We start from the raw sequence: 21,424 nt of genomic DNA on the forward strand, positions 1-21,424 counted from the left end.
AACCAATTATGTTTCACTCTGGCTGTGTGGCTTTGCCTCTGGCTCCAGTACACACATGTCCCTTTGGCAAGCAGTCAGTGTATTTGCTTAATACTATACAACATGTTCAAATTAGTCCTGCTTCAGACACACATACAACACACAGGTTGTACTTAGTGCTTTTATTTATTTGTGCAAAATGATATGATGTTCAGAGGAACAAATCATATAGAACCCCAACAGATGTTTTGAGCCCATGGATATCCAGACAGAGTCCGTGGGAAGGAACTCATGAGGCATATGCAGGAGAGGAGAGCTTCGGTGATGAGAAGGACCACATTGCCATTAGGGTATTGGCCACAACAACACACCACAAATGTGTAGAGTCAACAGAGGGAGAATGCAAAAGAGTACACTGCCAGTTGATTTGACACTGGCATATTCTTAAGCAGAGGGCAAAGGAGAAAATGGGTATGTGCCACAGAAAAATGCTACTGGGCACTTTTGCAGGTGAAAGATGTGCAGTCCACATCTTCTTCCTCTGATGTATGTGGTGCCTCCCATGAGTGGGGTGTTGTAGGTTTCAAAGTAGAGGGAGGCAAACACACATCAGAGGCTGAAGATGTTGATTGTCCACAGCAGATTTTTCTGTGGCCATACATAAGGCAGCACAGCAGCAAGAAGGATCTGTTGATTTTACAACTCAGCAGCAATGTCACGGTGGTAGGCACCCATGGTGGCCATGAGGGAGTCCTGCTTCTGTTCCATGGACTCCAAGATGTTTCTGATTCCCCCCAGCTGGGTGGCAACATCACTGGTGCCACTTTGGCAGGGCATTTGCTCATGCCTCTGCCTCATGACACCAGTTATGTCAGCCAGGGACTGCTGGAGGTCACAGAGGTGAGGGCCGGGGCCTCTTATTTGGATTGAGGAACATATGGACTGCCTCTAGGTTGCCCTCCATGGTCTCCATCCCCGCTCACATCTGATCTGCCAGCTCCCACTGGACTCCTACCACAGTCTGTTGAAATATTAGTTGTGGGTCCTTAGAGTCCAGGGCGGGCTGGCAGGTGGTGTCTGATGAATGTCAGGTGGATCATCTGGAGACCCCACAATGCTGTCATGCCTCCGCGCGACAGGAGATGGTGTGTGGATGGTGCCCAGGATCTGCTGGAGGGTGTCCGGGTTGATGGTTTGCAGCTCGTCATCCACATTATCAGTAAAGTCCAGAACAGTCTGCTGTCCACGAGGTATGGGATCATCCTCTCCAATGAGATAGAGAAAAGTTAATGGTGATCTCTGTTAGATGTTAGCATGAGTAATCAGGTTGACATTCATGCTTTCAGATGTAGCACTTTCAAATCAACAGTAATGTGTAGTACACCTGTGTAGCATGGGTATTGATACAAAATTTCACTGTATTTCCATTACACATGACAGTATCTCTGCATTGTTCTCACATACACTGTGTGCCTACTTTGAGGGGGTTGGCCCTGTCCTACTGGATAGATTATGATCACTGATATTTCCCCCCATTTCATCAAGTTCAGAGTTGTTTATCTGCAGAGTGTCACATGTCATCTGACTCAGGCCCATGCCATTGTATGTGTACATTCCTCCTCTGATTACCTACTTTTAAGTCCTGGGACACGAGTTAGTGCCACACAGTGATGCTACCCAGACTATACATTCATTCTGACATGCCTACGACACATGGATCATGCGTGACCATATCCAATGGTGCTACATGTTGCTTTGTTACACAGAAAGCTATAGGTCAATCATCACCCCACATGGTGGTAGTGCTGGTAATAGTGCCAGGTACCTACATATGAATCCCACTTCACTAGGCCCACTTCAGCCTGGGAGCTTCCATGACTCCTGTCATTTGTGGTGGCTAAGTAGTTCTTAGTATCCCTTGTCAGGTCCCTGTTCAACATCCTCCAACCATTACATGTGGCACTGTGAGACAATGTTGCATCAGACTCTTACTGGCACATGCTACATCTTCCCCCAGGTCCACAGGACATGTAGGTTGTAGCCCCCCAATGGGCTGTTCTCTTCTATCCCTCCCCAGGTATGACATAAGTGGGGCACAGTCAGACCCAGCAGTGCATGTGTATTTGTGATGCTACATTGCAGCACACATGTCCATTCTCACCTTCCCAGTATGCACGGTCTCCCCATATGGACCAAATGGCATTACTTGCACAGTCAGCACCTACAGTGCACAACAGTAGCAGTGGCCCACTAAGCCTACACATCATCATTAGTTCATACACACACCGTTCTCTGGTGTGCATCTCTTGCATCCCCCCCACATTCAGTCTGATTTATCAGATGAGAGGAGTTCATGTGGTCTCTTCCATAGCAGCTGACCCCCGTGTGCTCTCATCCTGCATGCCAGGTCAGCTGGGTGCAATGTAGTTTCATCATGCTGGGTACTATAGACATGTCTATGCCATGTCCCTATGTGTAGATACTTCCAATAGCCCACACCAGACCCCCCTCTCAGATGAGTTGTTTCATCTGTGAAATTACAATTCCATTCAAAGGATTTACAATCTAGATTGGCGCATGGGCCCAAGTGAGACCGAGAAGCTGCCACGTTTCATTTTGGACGCGTTGTTTCGTGTCCTCGTGATTCCCGAAGCCACGGAGGTGTTTACACACACACACACACACACCGTTATGTGCTCACATGCACTTACTAGGGTGTTCTGTTACAGGATAACTAAACATTTTGGGATCTCAGGAGAGCTACTGTAGCACTTACGGAAACGCGCATTTTCTCTCATATATTACTTTGAGCCCTGAGGAAGTCTTTGAGATTATTTTCTCACAGGACGAAACACATGTTGGCTGTTGTTTGCTTAAAATGGATATCTCGGTTCAAGAATAAATTGGATTCATGCTAACCCTCCTGGTCCACTTTGTATTGGATGGCTTTAAAAAGGACACTAAGGCGTAAACACATAGACTACTGAACTTTTACCTAACTCATGAGTGCCTTGACATCTGTTGTCTATGTTTTGTTTTACCGAGGAGCTACATGGTGCAAGGTGGCCCGCATTGTCACAGTCAGATTGTGCAGGGTAGCAGTGTGCATGCTTGATGTATTGTTCCTGTCCATGTTTTTGCTGTGTATTCTGGGAGTTGTAGTTGTGGTGAGTGATGTTGTACATTGCACTGCAAGTGCCAGAATACAAAGAAAGGTAAACGTGGACTAATGCTGCACTTCACACATTGAAGGGAATAAGGTGACGGAGCTGGACTGAGCTGTGCAAATTGTGACTTGCCAGTACAAATTACATTTATTTGATGTTAAACCATAGATTAGCTAGCATACTACCCTTTGGCTTGCAGACAGTGAATTGGAGCGCTGAGACATAGCTGCCTGCATTTTACAACATTTCCTAGTTGCTACATTGCCCATTGCTGCAACTTCCCACATGGTTCTTGTTGTTCAACACAGGTCACAGTGTCCAGTCCAGGGACTCCTGTTGTGTAGCCATTTTAGCTATCGTTTTATATATGTTATTTTAGCAAACTAGACCTGCTGCTGTGCACTTTAACCTAGATATATTTTATTTAGCTTTGTTATATTATTTTAACATTAGCCACATTTGTGGTCTTGTTTTATTTTCTCTATCTAGCTGTTCTTCGCTTAGGTCAGCACTGCGTTCTTAAACAAGACATTTCTTTCACTCTGTGCTTTTTGCAAGGCTGCAGTAAGATAGGTTGCCGGCAAAAGTGGTACGCTTTGTCTCCAATGTTCACAGAAACATACATACTCTTACGTGGGGATCCTTTCTTGGAACATCAGATGTTTTATTGTAAAAACACTACTTTGACCCATGTACGTTAGAGGGAGATTCCAGCCAGTTGATCACGACTGTATGCTGATCGCTTCACACTACAGCTGCTTATGTAGACTACAGGCCTCTTGCTTAGGTATGAGGGATGATGCCTTCACAGGAGGAACCTGAAAGGCATAATTATAGCTTAACATGCTATGCTCTAACATAGCTTAGGTAGGAAATATCCCTACAAACCATAGGGACAGTATGGTAGCGTTATTCTTGTGTTTTACTCTCCTTGTCACAATTGTATTCTTATTGTGCTTCATTGGACAATTCAAACTATAAACACCTGACACACATACACACACCACACCCACACACCCAATCCAATATACAACACACACCCACAATACCCACAACCCCTTACAATGAAAAAAAATATTGCCAACTGAAAGAGAGACAAGCCAGGAGCACCCACTGAATCAGAGCCACATAACTCCATCACCCATACACCATCCACGCACCTCACAGCACACACCCCAACACATCACCCCACACACCCTTACACACACCACTCACACTACACCCATGGCACCACAAAGACACCCCAGGTTCTCAGAGGATGAGCTAAGGGTCATTGTGGAGGAAATCATCCGGGTAGAGCCACGGCTATTCCGATCACAGGTGCAGCAGACGTCCATTGCAAGGAAGATGGAGCTATGGCGGAGAGTCGTGGACAGGGTCAACGCCGTGGGACAGTACCCAAGAACAAGGGATGACATCAGGAAGAGGTGGAATGACCTACGGGGGAAGGTACGTTCCGTGGTAGCAAGACTCCAGGTAGTGCAGTGCCCCAGTGTCCCTCAAAAGCTTTCCCTAGCCCTCCCCCCCCTGTCCTTAACCTCGGGCCAGGGTGTCCAGAACCCAGCCCAGCACCTCAGCCACCAAGTCCACGTCCGCTGTGGTTTCTGCAGCTGTGAGAGGCTCCAAGGAGGCACCCGTCAACCCAGCCAGTGTGCCACCAACACCTGCCAAGGCCAAGAAGGTTCCGCCACCTGGCAAGGGCAAGAAGGGGACAGCATCCAGCAAAGAAAAGGAGGCACAACTAGCCAGCAAGGCCAAGTCAAAGACTCCAGCTTCCAGTAGCAAGGAAGCACCACCATCTGCCAAGGGCAGGAAGGAGCACAGACCACCAGCCAGGGCACTTTAGCCATCCAAGGCTGCAGGCCTGGAGGCTACAACCAGAACCGCCAACACTGCCACCTGCACCGCGGCCAGCACCGCTACCTGCACCGCCACAAGCACCGCCACCTGTACCGCTGCAAGCAGTGCCACTGCCAGCAGCAGCAGTCCCAGTGGGCAGCCGTCTGAGGCTACCACCACTGCCAGCACCGCCACCTGCAGCGCAACTGCGATTCAATGAGCAGCCGTCACCGCCAGAGAGCAGTGTGTAGTGCACATGGGCTACAGTGCGTCCTGGCCCCAGCAAAATCTGTCGTTGTGACACCCAAGTGAGAGTCTGTGACCTTGCACTCCAAAACATCTGCATCACAGGGCATGTTGCCACCTCCAGAACCAGTGGAAGAAGGCATCCACTCACCGCCTCCTTGCCAGGATGAAGCACACTGGGCACAAAGCCCCCTCCGGAACCAGTGGAAGAAGGCATCCCCTCACCACCTCCTTTCCAGGATGAAGCACACTGGTCACAAAGCCCCCTCCGGAACCTGTGGAAGAAGGCATCCACTCACTGCCTCCTTGTCAGGATAAAGCACACTGGGCACAAAGCCCCCTCCAGAACCAGTGGAAAAAGGCATGCACTAGAGAGACTTTGGCCTTGCACTCCCCAGGAGCAAGCAGTGGGCAAACCACCCACTTGAGAGCCTGTGGCTTTGCACTCCCCAGGAGCAAGCAGTGGGCAAACCACCCACTTGAGAGCCTGTTGCTTTTCACTCCCCAGGAGCAAGCAGTGGGCAAACCACCCACTTGAGATACTGTGGCTTTGCACTCCCCAGGAGCAAGCAGTGGGCAAACCACCCACTTGAGAGACTGTGGCTTTGCACTCCCCAGGAGCAAGCAGTGGGCAAACCACCCACTTGAGAGATTGTGGCCTTGCACTCCCCAGAACCAAGCAGTGGGCATGGAGCCCCCTCCAGGAGCAGTGGCGTTGTACCATCTTCCGGCTGAGGTGCTCCCCCCCACTTCCCCATCCCCCTGAGGTGCCTGTGTGTTTTTGACCTGATGCCCCTGCAGTGTTCTTTCCATTTTGTGGCAGGAGTCATGTGTTGCCTTGGCCTATGTGTTTTGGCCCAGTGGGCCACGGACATTTTTGAGTGGGCATTGTCCTGCCTTATGTCTGTATTGTATATACTGTAAATACTGTTTTTGATTTCTGAATGTATTTCTAAGTATTTCTAATATTACACTCATTTGACTCCATTCCTTTTCTCCTTGCGTTATTCCTGAGGGTTATGCGGTGTATATGTAATGTTGCATGTGTTTGGTGGAGGTGTTGCGTGTTGCATGTGTGTGCCACTCTCTTTTTCCTCCCCCCCTCCCTTGTGTGCTAGGTGCAGTACTCACTGTGGCCGTCATCACTGGTGTTAGTGCTCCTGGTGTATGAGCGGATACACCAGCATGGCGAAGACCTGCAGCTCAGGCTCCATGGCGTCCTGGTTCTTCCTTGAGTGTCCAGAGGTGAGTCGTTTCCCTTCAGAACACTGTTTCTGCCATGCTTTTGATGGCGTTGGTACCGCCCTGGAAAAGGTGGCGGATAGGCCTCTTGTAATACAGTGGGCGGAACCTTGTCTTCCGCCTGTCTGTTGGCGGTTACCGCTGCGGTGTTTGTTGCCACCGCCGTGGCGGTCGGAGTGTTAAAGTGGCTGTATGTGTTGCTGGTTTCCGCTGTGGTCATGATTCCATTTTTTTTTACCGCCGGCCTGTTGGCGGTGTTACCGCCGCTTTAACACCGACCGCCAGAGTTGTAAAGAGGGCCAATATCTTCTTTTCTAAGCATGCTGCAGAATGCAGCATATTTAGAAAACAATGAGGAGAAATGCAAATATTTCGCCTTGTTGTGACTCTGCTGAGAAGGCGTACAATTCTGACTTATTCCAGGTCTACCAGTGTAGGTAAATCTGGGAATGCGTCAGAATGCATGGGTGAATGTGTGGGTAAACCCACACTTCACAGTGTAAGGCGTCACTGTATGCCGCCTTGCATGGCGCAAGGGCGACGCAAAACAATGATAGATCTGCTCCCAGATTTACAAGTAATTAGAGTATCTGGAATAGCTGACCACTAGTAGCCCTGCAACTAAGTTATTATGAAATTACACAGGGTGTAATACTCACACACTGAACCTTGTGACTAGACCTCCACTTTGGAGTCTGTGAATCCTCGTTTCCCTTCGTTCACTAGTGTCGGCCTCTCAGTCCTTGTGTGCCAGACCAGAACCTGAAATTAGATGAAAAAAAAAGATTGGGCTTGACCTGAAAAACAGTGCGCCTACATGGTTTAACAAATTGCAATCACTTTCATTGCCTGCATGTTTACAATATATTGCTCCTTATCCACACAGTAATAAAAATAAGGTTTATAAATTTGGCAAAATGAACAGGCAGCAAAGTATGAGTTCATGTTTATCAGTTAAATAAATGTGGTATTATACAATTTTACGACAATTTATCCTCAAAATAAAAAATAAATATGGATATGTACCAATAAAATGGCAAAAAAATAGATATGAATAAATACAGATGGAAATATTAAATACACCATAAAACCGGAATCCCTAATTATGTTTTACCGCATGTTTAGCATTGGAAGGCAGGTTGCCACCTTGTGCACTGGGAGAACCCTGCAGTCCGCACAGTTCTACCCTGCACAGATGAGGATGCGAGCACATTAATAGCTGTGTTGTAAACAGATGCTGCAGCGGCCCAAAGGAAGTGACAAGCCATTGTAACGAAATAAAGGGGGAGTAATCCATGGAGTGGAGGAATGATGCACAGACTGCTTCCACCTGAAGCTCTGTCTCCTAACAGGTAGAGTTCCCACTGCGGCAGACTGCTGTGATTTGTAATAGAGGGGTAGCAATACTGAGGGTGAAGTCACATTTCATGGCAAACCTCAATAAATGGTCATTATTCAAATAAAAGCGTTCCAGCCCTCAGTTTTGTCAACCGATTTTGTAAAGATTGGGCTTCATATCCTGGTTCTTGCGGAGGTCTTCGTTAATTATTTACATTTGAAAAAGAAAGGCAGCACAGGAAAGGGCACAGGACTGTATGCCGTGCCACTGGAATTATGTGGCAGGGGAGGACCAAATTATGCAGTAGGGTTGAGTAAATTAAGCAGCAAGAAAACGGCTAATTCGGCACATTTTGTGATAGTTTTACTCCATAATTTCCTTATTTTTAAAATTGTTCACACTGTCTGGGCATTGGTTGCACCTCATTAGTACCAGGTTAACTCCCAAATATAGAAGTAAGTAACAGAAAGGTCACCAGTCAACCTTTGTATGGGGCCTTCCATTGTGCGGCACCACGGGTCAATGAGCTCGAAACCATATTTTTGTTAAAATCTGCAGATTATGCCGCAAATGATGGATTATATGGCAAATGCGGCAAATCTATAATGTTACAAAAATTGCTGGAAATAGCGTAATTCCAGTGGCCGTGACGTTATGTCACAATATCGATGTGAATTCAATGAACCTGTACATATTTTGATATTCCAGAACATCGACTACCAGCATATCATCAAGGTATGTTCAAGGAATTACAGATTTACTATTCTTAACTCCACCTCTGTTTAATCAATGTATGATGGTGGGTGTGGGAAAACTGGGCTGGTTGCAGAAGCCCCCTAACTTTTTGTCCCCATTTTTCACTTATGCAGCTGTTTTTCTAGCTCTGATGGTGCCCTGGGCACTGCTATCCAGTCCCAGGGCCTGTGGTCTGATTAAAATGGATATGCAAATTAGGCTAATTATGATTGGCTGTACGAACCTACCTATAAGTCCCTAGTATATGGTAGGGTATGTAGGTTTCGGGACCCCAGCATAGATAGTGCACCCATAGATGCACTTGTGTGGTGGCCACTATCATTCTAAAGGCAGTCCTGCCTTGCTGGCTGCTTTCAAGTTAAAGTTAACCCCCAAATTCGACTTTGCAATTAAAAGTACTTGAAAAGTCCTAAGCTACCTTATGTTTACATATAAGTCAACCTTAAGGTATGCCCTAGGTGTCCCCAGGGTTGGGTGCAGTGTAACTATATGAAAGGACTTTATACAAAATGTTGTATACGCCCTGGTGAGGGAAAAATAGGTAAACTAATTTTCCCCATTGTAGTGAATGGGCTCCATAGGCTAACATGGAGACACTTTACTTTAAAATGATAAAGTCTTATTTTCCATAGGAAGGAGCTAAATATGGCATGTTTAGTATCAAATTAAAAGGTATAATTAATCCAACAACTTGCCACTGCTGAATTTAATATAACGTGTACCTAGAAAGAGTTTTAGAACTCTTACTAAAAGTTACCACTTTAAGGTCTGCATTGCCCTTCTCTGATTGGTCAGCCTCTGGCAGCCTGCCCAGGCTGCCTTGATAAGGTGTGCAGTGGCCTGGGCTGAAACAAAGGAAGCATCTGGTGGGAGGAGATCTGCTTCAGCAGATGGTAGAACAGGATATGGGAGGGGAGGGCGGCCAAACTAGTCTTCAAAGGAGGGAGGGACATTTGGGACAGACACTGTACCTCCCCCATTCCCTGCAAACTCAGACAGCCAGGTGCCTCCTGATGAGATTAAGGAAGGAGTGTGTTAAGGGATGCTTAGCCACACCAGTGGGTGGGCTCAGCCAGACCTAACCTCTGAGAATGGATTTTTGGCATCTTGGATTTTGGGATAATGTTGCTCCCTGGGATTGATTTTTGCCACACTTCCTAGGAAGTGGTCACTCAAGAGGGCAGTGGTCTGCATGTGATTGGTCAAGAGCCACCCCCTGATTTCCACTCCAGGAGCAAAGATAAAATTGGAAGAACTGCACCCCACCTCAGATCCCTACTGGAGCAAGACAAGAAGAAGAAAGACTGCCCTGCTGAACCCCTGGCCTGCACCTGGACACTACACACAGAAGGACTGCACCAGCTGCACACTTTGGCTTCACCACAAAAATAACTTTGCCTGGCTTCTACTGCTTCAAGAAGGGACTCCCTGATTGCTACAGGTACAAAATAGCTGACCAGAGAGCTGCATCATGCCCTGAACAAAGTGGTCATTTTTTTATTTGAGCTAGGTGCAATTTGGGAGTTGGAGTCCTAATTCTCAAGGAGCAACTCAGAATGTCTAAAACCTTGGGGTGAGTTGTGGACTCCTAAAAACCTTAGAAGAACTTCTGGAAGAAGATCCAGAAGTTTGGAAAAGTTAGGAGCAACTTTGGAATAAAGCTCCATAAGTGGCCCGACTTGACGTCGTAAGTCAAGTCGGCTTACTCGACTGCGACCCGACCTGACATGCAAGTTCGTCCCGCTGAAATGCTCTGGAGCCCCAGACTTCCAGAATTTCACCAGGGGCTTGTGAAAAGGAAATCAGATGATGTCAACGCAAAATCAGCTTGCTGTGGAGGTTTGACTAATGTCAGAGAGTAAAAGTTCCCAAAAAGTTTCTAAGTCCGAGCATAAAATATTGACTGAGACTTCCCGTGCAATGGATCTGAGGAGGGCTCCAGGAAGGTCGGTTTCAATTTCAAGTTGGTCCGGGACAAAGATTTCCATCAAGAAAAATCGTCTAAGTCCGAACGTAGAATCCTTGACCAAGGACTCCTGCGATGCATATTCGAAGAGGACTCCAGTGAGGTCGGATTCGACTTTTGACTTTGTCCCGGTCCTGAAAATCTTCAAGAAAAAGACTAAGTCAGAAGGTAAAACTTTGACCGAGGCCTCCCGCTCACTGTAGACGAGCAGGGCTCCATAGAGGTTGGCCTTAAATTTAGACCTTGCTCTGGTCGAGTGCGACCAGATGTCCAGTTGGTGCTTTTAGTGCCTATGCGCTAAAAAACCCCATAATGTTTGAAAATTCATATCACTAGTGTCCTCTATTGGATTTTTGTTGTTTTAGTGTCATTTTAAACATATAAATATAATCTATATTTATAAATTGGTGTTGGATTTTTATTATGCTTTGTGTTTTACTTATTGTTAGAAATGGGGTTTTTGGTTGGCAGTCAGGTTGCCCTCTGTCCAAGCAAGAACCCTCACTCTAGTCAGGGTAAGTCACACACAATCCAAAATCAGCCTGTGCCCACCCTCTGGTAGCTTGGCACGAGCAGTCAGGCTTAACTTAGAAGGCAATGTGTAAAGCATTTGTGCAATAAATCATACAACACCATAATATAACACCACAAAAATACACGACACAGTGTTTAGAAAAATATATAATATTTATCTGGGTATTTTCAGGTCAAAACGATCAAAGTTGCAATATGAATTTGTAAAGATATCACTGAAAAGTGATATAAAGGCCCTCATTCTGACCTTGGCGGTCGGCGGAGAGGCGGCGGTCGGACCGCGAACAGACCGGCGGTCAGAAAAATGGCATTCTGACCGCGGCGGTCACCGCCGCGATCGACCGCCACTTCCCCACTCCGACCGCCACGGCGGTCATGACCGCCGGGCTGGAGTTTGCGCACTCCGGCCCGGCGGTCGTCCCAAGACCGCCAACGGTATCATGACCCTGCCTACCGCCGCGGTTTCTGGCGGTCGGGAACCGCCATGCGAACCATGGCGGTAAGCACTATCGGGGCCAGGGAATTCCTTCCCTGGCACTGATAGGGGTCTCCCCCACCCCCCACTACCCACCCGAGTCCTCCCCCCACACCCTCCACCCCCCTGCCACCCCCCAGAGGTGGTACGAACCCCCTCCCCACCCCCACCCCGACATGCACATACATGCACCCCGACATGCACACACCCCCAACATGCACATATACACACCCCCTACACACACATACACAATGGGGACACATACCCGCACACATACATGCAGACATGCGCACCTGCCGAACAGCACACATTACCCATAGACACAGCAGCACCCCCCGCCCGCATACACGCACTCACACACCCCCTCTACACACTCACACGCACACCCCCATGCACGCCCACATCACACAACACCCCCCCTCCCCCTCCCCTCACGGACGGTCAACTTACCTTGTGCGTTGGTCCTCCGGGAGGCGACGGGAGCCATGGGGAGGTGACCGCCAACAGAACACCGCCAACAGAAGACCGCCACACAGATATGTGGGTCGTAATTCTGTGGGCGGTGTTCTGCTGGCGTGGCGGTGGAGGTTGACCAGTCTCCACTTTTCCGCCGACCGCCAGTGTGGCTGCTGGCGGTTTCCCGGCGGAACGCTCCCAGCGGTCGGAATGCGCACAGCGGCATACCGCCGCGGTCGGCGGTCTTCACCGCGGCGGTAACTCGGCGGTCTCGCGAAAAGACCGCCAAGGTCAGAATGAGGGCCAAAGTGTCTTAAGTCTTTAAAAAGCAAACAAGGTCTCTTTCAAGCACAAAGTACCTGGTTTCTGGTGGAAAATCTCCTCAGAGGGCCACAGGAGAAGAGATACGTGGAAAACTGGTGTGTGCGTCGATTTCTCCCCAGCACACACGGACCTGCGTCGTTATTTTTCACGCGGGGAAGTCGTGCGTTGTTTTCCGGTGCGCGGACAGTCTCTTTCTGTGGATCGCGGGGATTACCAGATGTCCCAGGTCTGTGCGTGGATTTTCCTGCTTGTTTTCCGGCTGCGCGTCGTTCTGCGGGGCTGCGCGTCGAAGTTTCGATCTCACGGCAGGCGTCGCGTCGATTTCTCCTTGGAAGTCGGGTGGCGTTGTCCTTGCGAGGCCATGCATCAAAGTTTCGGTCGTCTCGAAGGCGTCGCGTCGATCAGCGTCGGTGTGCGGTGTTTTTCTTGCCGCGGAACAAGCTGTGCGTCAAAAATTTCGGCGCGCGGAGCGTCCAAGTGAAAAAGAGAAGTCTTTTTGGTCCTGAGACTTCAGGGAACAGGAGGCAAGCTCTATCCAAGCCCTTGGAGAGCACTTTCACAGCCAGGCAAGAGTTCATCAAGGCAGCAGGCCAACAGCAAGGCCGCAGTCCTTTGTAGAAAGCAAACAGGTGAGTCCTTTGAGCAGCCAGGCAGTTCTTCTTGTCAGGATGTTTTTTCTGGTTCAGGTTTCTTCTCCAGCAAGTGTCTGATGAGGTAGGGCAGAGGCCCTGTTTTATAGTAAGTTGTGCCTTTGAATTGGGGGTGACTTTAAAGAGTGTCTAAGAAATGCACCAAGCCCCCTTTCAGCTCAATCCTGTCTGCCAGAGTCCCAGTAGGGGGTGTGGCAGTCCTTTGTGTGAGGGCAGGCCCTCCACCCTCACAGCCCAGGAAGACCCATTCAAAATGCAGATGTATGCAAGTGAGGCTGAGTACCCTGTGTTTGGGGTGTGTCTGAGTGAATGCACAAGGAGCTGTCAACTAAACCTAGCCAGACGTGGATTGAAGGGCACAACAAGATTTTAGTGCAAAGAAATGCTCTCTTTCTAAAAGTGGCATTTCTAGAATAGTAATATTAAATCCGACTTCACCAGTCAGCAGGATTTTGTATTACCATTCTGGCCATACTAAATATGACCTTCCGGCTCCTTTCAGATCAGCAGCTGCCACTTCAACAGTGTATGAGGGCAGCCCCAATGTTAGCCTATGAAGGGAGCAGGCCTCACAGTAGTGTAAAAACTAATTTAGGAGTTTTACACTACCAGAACATATAACTTCACAGGTACATGTCCTGCCTTTTACCCACACAGCACCCTGCTCTAGGGGTTACCTAGGGCGCAGATTAGGGGTGACTTATATGTAGAAAAAGGGGAGTTCTAAGCTTGGCAAGTACTTTTAAATGCCAAGTCGAAGTGGCAGTGAAACTGCACACACAGGCCTTGCAATGGCAGGCGTGAGACAAGGTTAAGGGGCTACTGAAGTGGGTGGCACAACCAGTGCTGCAGGCCCACTAGTAGCATTTAATCTACAGGCACATACAGTGCACTCTACTAGGGACTTATAAGTAAATTAAATAGCCAATCATGGATAAACCAATCAATAGTACAATTTACACAGAGAGCATATGCACTTTAGCACTGGTTAGCAGTGGTAAAGTGCCCAGAGGTCAAAAGCCAACAACAACAGGTCAGAACAAATAGGAGGAAGGAGGCAAAAAGTTTGGGGATGACCCCATCAAAAAGCCAGGTCCAACATGACCCCCTACCAGCCTAAAGCCAGGGGAGAACAATCACTATCCTGATGTACTTCCCTGTTTGAGGCGACAGAACAAGGACCCAGGCCCACAACAGCTGGGGCATGCTCCAGTTCTTCACCTTCCTGACTCCAATTGGATCCCACTGTCCATACTCTCAGGGCCCACTAAGCCAACCCATGGGGAACCTTTCTCCTTACCTGCGGATCCCATCTGTGCAGCGCCTAACCTTACTTTGCTCACAGATGTATCCCAGGAGCAGGATAGTACCACCAGGACCAACACAGTGGTGTTGCCCACTCTACCCCCGGGCTGTGACACTTGTCCCCTCCCCAGGGATAACTTTGTCCACTCGGACAGCAAGCCACAGTGGTTACTGACAGCTGCCAGGGATGAGAGCCAGGCCCTAGGCCTCTCGAAGCTCTCCCACCACTGTGGCTGGGGAGAGTGGGGGGCAGTACCCCAGGTGCTGGGCACCCTTTAACCACTTTCCCTTCCACCAGGTCAGGGATGACAGCCAGAGCCTGGTCCTCCCCTCTGGCGCTCTGTACCCTCCCTCCTGGAGCGGTACCCCCAGAGTCCAACATGGTCAGGGTGCTTATAGAAGTCTCCCTGTACCATTCCTCCACCAGTGCAGGGCTGTTAACCTGCAACTGGCCCTCCAACCTGGGGTCTGTACCTTCAGGTTGGACTAGGGCCCGGGGTGAGGGTTCCCTCCCCCTGCCCTCCCTTCTGGGGTCCAGCACCCTCCAACTAGGAGTGGCCTCCTCAGAAGACAACATGGTAGGGGCACTGTTATCAGTAGCGCCTCCCTCCAGGTCCGGGGGGACACCCTGAACCTGGCCTTCCAACCCAGGGTCTGAACCCTCAGACTGGATCACTGCCTGGCAAACCAGGGCTTTCTGGGGGGCACACCTACCCCCCACCAGGTCAGAGTTTAACCTCTGCACCTGACCATCCAACCCAGAGTCACCACCCTGAGGTTGAACAATTGCCTGGCACGCCAGGACTTCCTGGGGGGCACACCTACCCCCCCACCGGGTCAGAGTTTAACCTCTGAACCGGGTTCTCCAACCCAGGGTCACCACCCTGAGGTTGAACAATTGCCTGGCATGCCAGGACTTTCTGGAAGGCACACCTACCCCCCACCAGGTCAGAGTTTAACCTCTGAACCTGGCCATCCAACCCAGAGTCAACACCCTGAGGTTGGACAACTGCCTGGCATACCAGGACTTTCTGGGGGGCACACCTACCCCCCACCGGGTCAGAGTTTAACCTCTGAACTTGGGTATCCAACCCAGAGTCACCACCCTGAGGTTGAACCATTGCCTGGCATACCAGGACTTTCTGGGGGGCACACCTACCCCCCACCAGGTCAGAGTTTAACCGCTGAACCTGGTTAGCCAACCCAGAGTCACCACCCTGAGGATGAACCATTGCCTGGCATACCAGGACTTTCTGGGGGGCACACCTACCCCCCACCAGGTCAGAGTTAAACCTCTGAACCTGGTTATCCAACCCAGAGTCACCACCCTGAAGTTGAATCTTTGCCTGGCATGCCAGGACTTCCTGGGGGGCACTCTCACCCCCCACAAGGGACACACCGTCCCCAAGGGCCACACAAGAGTCTGGTTGGCGCAGGTCTCCTGACCTCTGCCCATCTGGCAGAGTCTGGGTCTCCCCCAAACCAGAAACAGTTTCACCTGGGTCATTCCTGGGGGGCTCTGCTCTCAGAGCTGACCCCTGACTCTCCAGGTCCTCCACTGGGGTCTGCAACCCCCTCTCAACCCTATGTCTGGACTTCTGCACCCCCTCACTAGGAGTAGTACTGCCAGACACCAGAACTGTTGGGATGCTGGCTACAGTCACCCCCCCAAGTTCTTCTGACACTGCGGGGCTTCCCTCAAAAGGTGGCCCTACGGTACAGGCTAGGCTTCCCTCCTGGTGTTCCCTCATGGAACCCTCTAGGACCTGGGACCTACCTGGGACACTACAATCCTCTCCCACCTCACTTGGTTGGGAACCACCTAGACCACTCCCTTCAGGAGCACCCCCAAATGCCTCTTCAGACTCTCTGGTACTCACCCAGAAGTCTGCCTCCATTGTAAGTTCCCTGGGGTCAGAGAACTCACACTCCACCTGGTGTTGGCGTAGCTCTGGAAAATAAGGACCAGACATATGCTCTCCAGCAATTACATCACTCTGCCCTTCGCATGTATTAACCACAGTACCCTTCACCCAACCATCCAGTGACTCAACCTTGAAAAAGCACTCTACATCACCCTTCTGAGACTGGTGAGACAGTATTTGACTGTCCCTGACACTCAACCCATACTCTTCTGGGATGTCTCTACACTCTATATCCAGGACGTCCACCAGGGGGGAACCCTTTTCTCTGTCACTCTCTGCTAGAGCCAGTAAAGTGTCCCTCCCCCCAGTAGGAATATGACTCCCTGTGCCAGTTCTGCAATCCTTCTCAGGGACCCTGTGCATAACGGGAACTACCTCATACCCTTGAACCACCTGGGGTGTGTCAACTCCCTTCTTCAAGTTGGGCACCACATCTCTGGGCTTGTGCCCTTCTTCAGCAGTACTGGATGCAAGATTTTTGCTGCCACCATTTGAACTGGACTCAGCCCTTCCGGCCTCCAGTTTCAGCTCTTTACAGCTCAGCTATTGAGCTGCAATCTTTTCTTCTTCCAGGGCTAAGAGTCTTTTTGCCTCAACCCTTGCAAGATACTCCTCTAATTGTTGCTCCTGCCGCCTTTGACCTCGGAGCCATGCATCTCTCTCTGGGTCTCTTTCCTCATCTGAGTAGTCTTCCTCCTCATGTGAGCAGTCTTCCTCCTCATGTGAGCAGTCCTCCTCCTCATCTGAGAGGTACTTAGTCATTTGGTTTCTTGCTGCCTCTCTCTCTGCCCATCTTTCTTCCCCCCAGACTATGTAGTTATGTAGCATTTCCTCCTTAGTAGATCTCCTTGCTACAGGAAGGCCCCATTTTCTGCAAAGCTTCCTTAGGTCAGCCTTAGTGAGGTGGTCAGTACGTACAAAGAATGAGTAGGTACACAATCCCATTCTGATAAGGTCTTGCCAGGAAATACCAAAATCCAAAGTCCAAAATATCAATAGTATATCCAGGAGGACATGAGAGAACCAAAAGCAAAAAGATGAAAAATCAAGTTGATCTTCCACTGTGGGTAGGTAGTGAAATACTTAGCTACTGTATGTCACTGCACAAACACAAGTCCTATCCTCACCGCTGATCACCAATGTTAGAAATGGGGTTTTTGGTTGGCAGTCAGGTTGCCCTCTGTCCAAGCAAGAACCCTCACTCTAGTCAGGGTAAGTCACACACAATCCAAAATCAGCCTGTGCCCACCCTCTGGTAGCTTGGCACGAGCAGTCAGGCTTAACTTAGAAGGCAATGTGTAAAGCATTTGTGCAATAAATCATACAACACCATAATATAACACCACAAAAATACACCACACAGTGTTTAGAAAAATATATAATATTTATCTGGGTATTTTCAGGTCAAAACGATCAAAGTTGCAATATGAATTTGTAAAGATATCACTGAAAAGTGATATAAAGTGTCTTAAGTCTTTAAAAAGCAAACAAGGTCTCTTTCAAGCACAAAGTACCTGGTTTCTGGTGGAAAATCTCCTCAAAGGGCCACAGGAGAAGAGATACGTGGAAAACTGGTGTGTGCGTCGATTTCTCCCCAGCACACACGGACTTGCGTCGTTATTTTTCACGCAGGGAAGTCGTGCGTCGTTTTCCGGCACGCGGACAGTCTCTTTCTGTGGATCGCGGGGATTACCAGATGTCCCGGGTCTGTGCGTGGATTTTCCTGCTTGTTTTCCGGCTGCGCGTCGTTCTGCCGGCTGCGCGTTGAAGTTTCGATCTCACGGCAGGCGTTGCGTCGATTTCTCCTTGGAAGTCGGGCGGCGTTGTCCTTGCAAGGCAGTGCGTCAAAGTTTCGGTCGTCCCGAAGGCGTTGCGTCGATCAGCGTCGGTGTGCGGCGTTTTTCTTGCCGCGGAACAAGCTGTGCGTTGAAAATGTCGGCGCACGGAGCGTCCAAGTGAAAAAGAGAAGTCTTTTTGGTCCTGAGACTTCAGGGAACAGGAGGCAAGCTCTATCCAAGGCCTTGGAGAGCACTTTCACAGCCAGGCAAGAGTTCAGCAAGGCAGCAGGCCAACAGCAAGGCAGCAGTCCTTTGTAGAAAGCAGACAGGTGAGTCCTTTGAGCAGCCAGGCAGTTCTTCTTGTCAGGATGTTTTTTCTGGTTCAGGTTTCTTCTCCAGCAAGTGTCTGATGAGGTAGGACATAGGCCCTGTTTTATACTAAGTTGTGCCTTTGAAGTGGGGGTGACTTCAAAGAGTGTCTAAGAAATGCACCAAGCCCCCTTTCAGTTCAATCCTGTCTGCCAGAGTCCCAGTAGGGGGTGTGGCAGTCCTTTGTGTGAGGGCAGGCCCTCCACCCTCCCAGCCCAGGAAGACCCATTCAAAATGCAGATGTATGCAAGTGAGGCTGAGTACCCTGTGTTTGGGGTGTGTCTGAGTGAATGCACAAGGAGCTGTCAACTAAACCTAGCCAGACGTGGATTGAAGGGCACAACAAGATTTTAGTGCAAAGAAATGCTCTCTTTCTAAAAGTGGCATTTCTAGAATAGTAATATTAAATCCGACTTCACCAGTCAGCAGGATTTCATATTACCATTCTGGCCATACTAAATATGACTTTCCTGCTCCTTTCAGATCAGCAGCTGCCACTTCAACAGTGTATGAGGGCAGCCCCAATGTTAGCCTATGAAGGGAGCAGGCCTCACAGTATTGTAAAAACGAATTTAGGAGTTTTACACTACCAGAACATATAACTACACAGGTACATGTCCTGCCTTTTACCCACACACACCCTGCTCTAGGGGTTACCTAGGGCGCAGATTAGGGGTGACTTATATGTAGAAAAAGGGGAGTTCTAGGCTTGGCAAGTACTTTTAAATGCCAAGTCGAAGTGGCAGTGAAACTGCACACACAGGCCTTGCAATGGCAGGCCTGAGACAAGGTTAAGGGGCTACTGAAGTGGGTGGCACAACCAGAGCTGCAGGCCCACTAGTAGCATTTAATCTACAGGCCAGAGGCACATATAGTGCATTCTACTAGGGACTTATAAGTAAATTAAATAGCCAAACATGGATAAACCAATCAATAGTACAATTTACACAGAGAGCATATGCACTTTAGCACTGATTAGCAGTGGTAAAGTGCCCAGAGGTCAAAAGCCAACAACAACAGGTCAGAAAAAATAGGAGGAAGGAGGCAAAAAGTTTGGGGATGACCCCGTCAAAAAGCCAGGTCCAACACTTATTTACAGTTTTGTGATTTTCAAATGGTTCACACACCTGTCTCCTAAATTAAGCCTAACTGCTTGTTGCCAAGCTACCAGGGGTTGAGCTGAGATAAATTGAGACCCCGACTAGACCTATTGGAGTTTTTTGGCCTATTGCTAAGTGTAGGTACTTACCTGCCCTTACCAATAATCCACTTTCCAACAGTGGTTGAACCCCTTAAAGAGCCAAATCATTCGAAATTTGAATTGGAATATTCACAAATGTTTCTCCAGGTGGAACCCTTAGGAATGCACCTGAAGGTGATTGGGCTGGTTGGCGCAATACAGATAGACCCGGCTATTTACAACCCATGATGTTAAAAATTCACTAGCAACGTAGACTTCTATAGCCTGGGATGGTGATAACCTACTACCTGAATGGGGAATATGGCTTCTTGTTGTTGGTATAACCTGCCTGTTGTACTTTTAATGTCTCATCTTTCTCTGGTCATAGTACACAATGTCTCTGGTAAGGAATAAACAGTAAGAGTGAAATCCTAACTTCCAGCTGCAAGAATTGAATAATTCACATTTATCTCTTCTTTTCCAGTTTGCCCCTCAATGGGGTGATTAACAACAGTGAGATTCCTGTATAAAATTGTTTAAATGAAAATCTGAGAAAATAATATGTAACATTACTATAAAAATACAAACGTTTCCGCAGTGCTTAATTTATGTCACATAATCGTCATATTTTCCAACTGTTCAGTATAATAACTGTTTGTGCAGCCCCAGATATTTTCACTCTGCTAGATATTTCTTTAATGAGCTTTCTTTTATTCTCACCCATTTCTCATGACCTAATTTGGCACATTCTGATAGGGAAATGTGTTACCTAAGGCTGAATTTTAAAGATAGCATTGTAATTACGGGAGTGAGCCTAACAAATGCTGTTGATTAAACACTCATTATTTGAACATTTTTTGTAGCACAGAGCCTTGTCAGCTATGAGAAGGAAAACACATATCCAATGCTCTTTTATAAATTGTAAAGATCTGGAGTGTCTGGATTTTATGCAGAGGAAACACAGCGCTTAACTTTTCTTGCTCATCTAGAACCAATCTGTGTTAAAATGTCCCTAGTGTGTGGCTGATATTTTTGAGTTAAAACGAGGGCCATTAGAAGCCCAGAGCACTTCATTGTCTTCAATGGAGCTCCCAACATTCCAATGTTCTAATATTCCTTATAATTTCCTCTTCGAGTGTTTGTAAAGTACCCACATGACTCATTTTACCTGCCTTGTGCTCACCATACTTTGTTACAGAGTGGGAACATCACCTTCAAGAGTTGAGAGTGGACGGTCAACTGTTCCTCTATGGTGAGGGGAATAGTTAGCTGGATGGTTTGGTAGGAGGTTCTGGTACTCGTGACAAGCGTGGCTCATCCTGGGATCAGTCAATCACTTGTGGAAGGATTCGTGCGGCAACATTATAGTCAGGTTCTCCTTGTAGCATATCAGGCAGAGTAAGGCTCTCACTTAGGGGTACAATGAGTTCAAGATATTTAAACCTTGTTGGGTTTGCTTCTCTTCAAGTTGGCTTGTGGATTGATCTGAGGGCACCTGAGTCTCAGAGACCAGAGGCATTGTGGTTGAGCGGTCAGAGTCTGCAGGCACTTATGCCATGCGTGCTAGTGGTCTTTAAGACGAGATACACAGAATTTGATTCTCTGGTCCACCTTCAGCCAATAAAAAGATTTCAGAGATGATGTAATGCATTGTTTTTTCTTCAGGTTTCGGGAGAGTCTGGCACCTTGATTCTGAATCTCTTTTTGATGGCTTTATCATACCATGTTTTTTGTTTGAGCTGCCGTTAGTACCCTTATAAATGTAAGCTTATGTTTTATGACATGATAAGTTCATTTATTTGCATCACAATCTAAAATGGGTAAAACAGATGGGTGATTCTCTCCATAAGCCCTCAAACTCTGGAACAACTTAACCATAAACTGAAGGGCACTC

At 48.4% G+C, this 21,424-nt stretch overlaps 1 protein-coding gene across 3 annotated transcripts in view; it reads right to left on the bottom strand.

Moving 5' to 3' along the window:
- LOC138248832 (galactosylgalactosylxylosylprotein 3-beta-glucuronosyltransferase 1-like) overlaps window positions 1–21,424 on the bottom strand; it is a 430,422-nt gene that overhangs the window by 16,187 nt on the left and 392,811 nt on the right. For all 3 annotated transcript variants that reach the window (XM_069202775.1, XM_069202777.1, XM_069202776.1), the window contains exon 5: window positions 7,133–7,235. In XM_069202775.1, coding sequence (XP_069058876.1) covers window positions 7,149–7,235 — 87 coding nt within the window. In that variant the 3' untranslated portion in view covers window positions 7,133–7,148. The remainder of the gene's footprint in view (window positions 1–7,132; window positions 7,236–21,424) is intronic.

Source organism: Pleurodeles waltl, chromosome 8 (assembly GCF_031143425.1).
Source record: "Pleurodeles waltl isolate 20211129_DDA chromosome 8, aPleWal1.hap1.20221129, whole genome shotgun sequence".
Classification (NCBI taxonomy): domain Eukaryota; kingdom Metazoa; phylum Chordata; class Amphibia; order Caudata; family Salamandridae; genus Pleurodeles; species Pleurodeles waltl.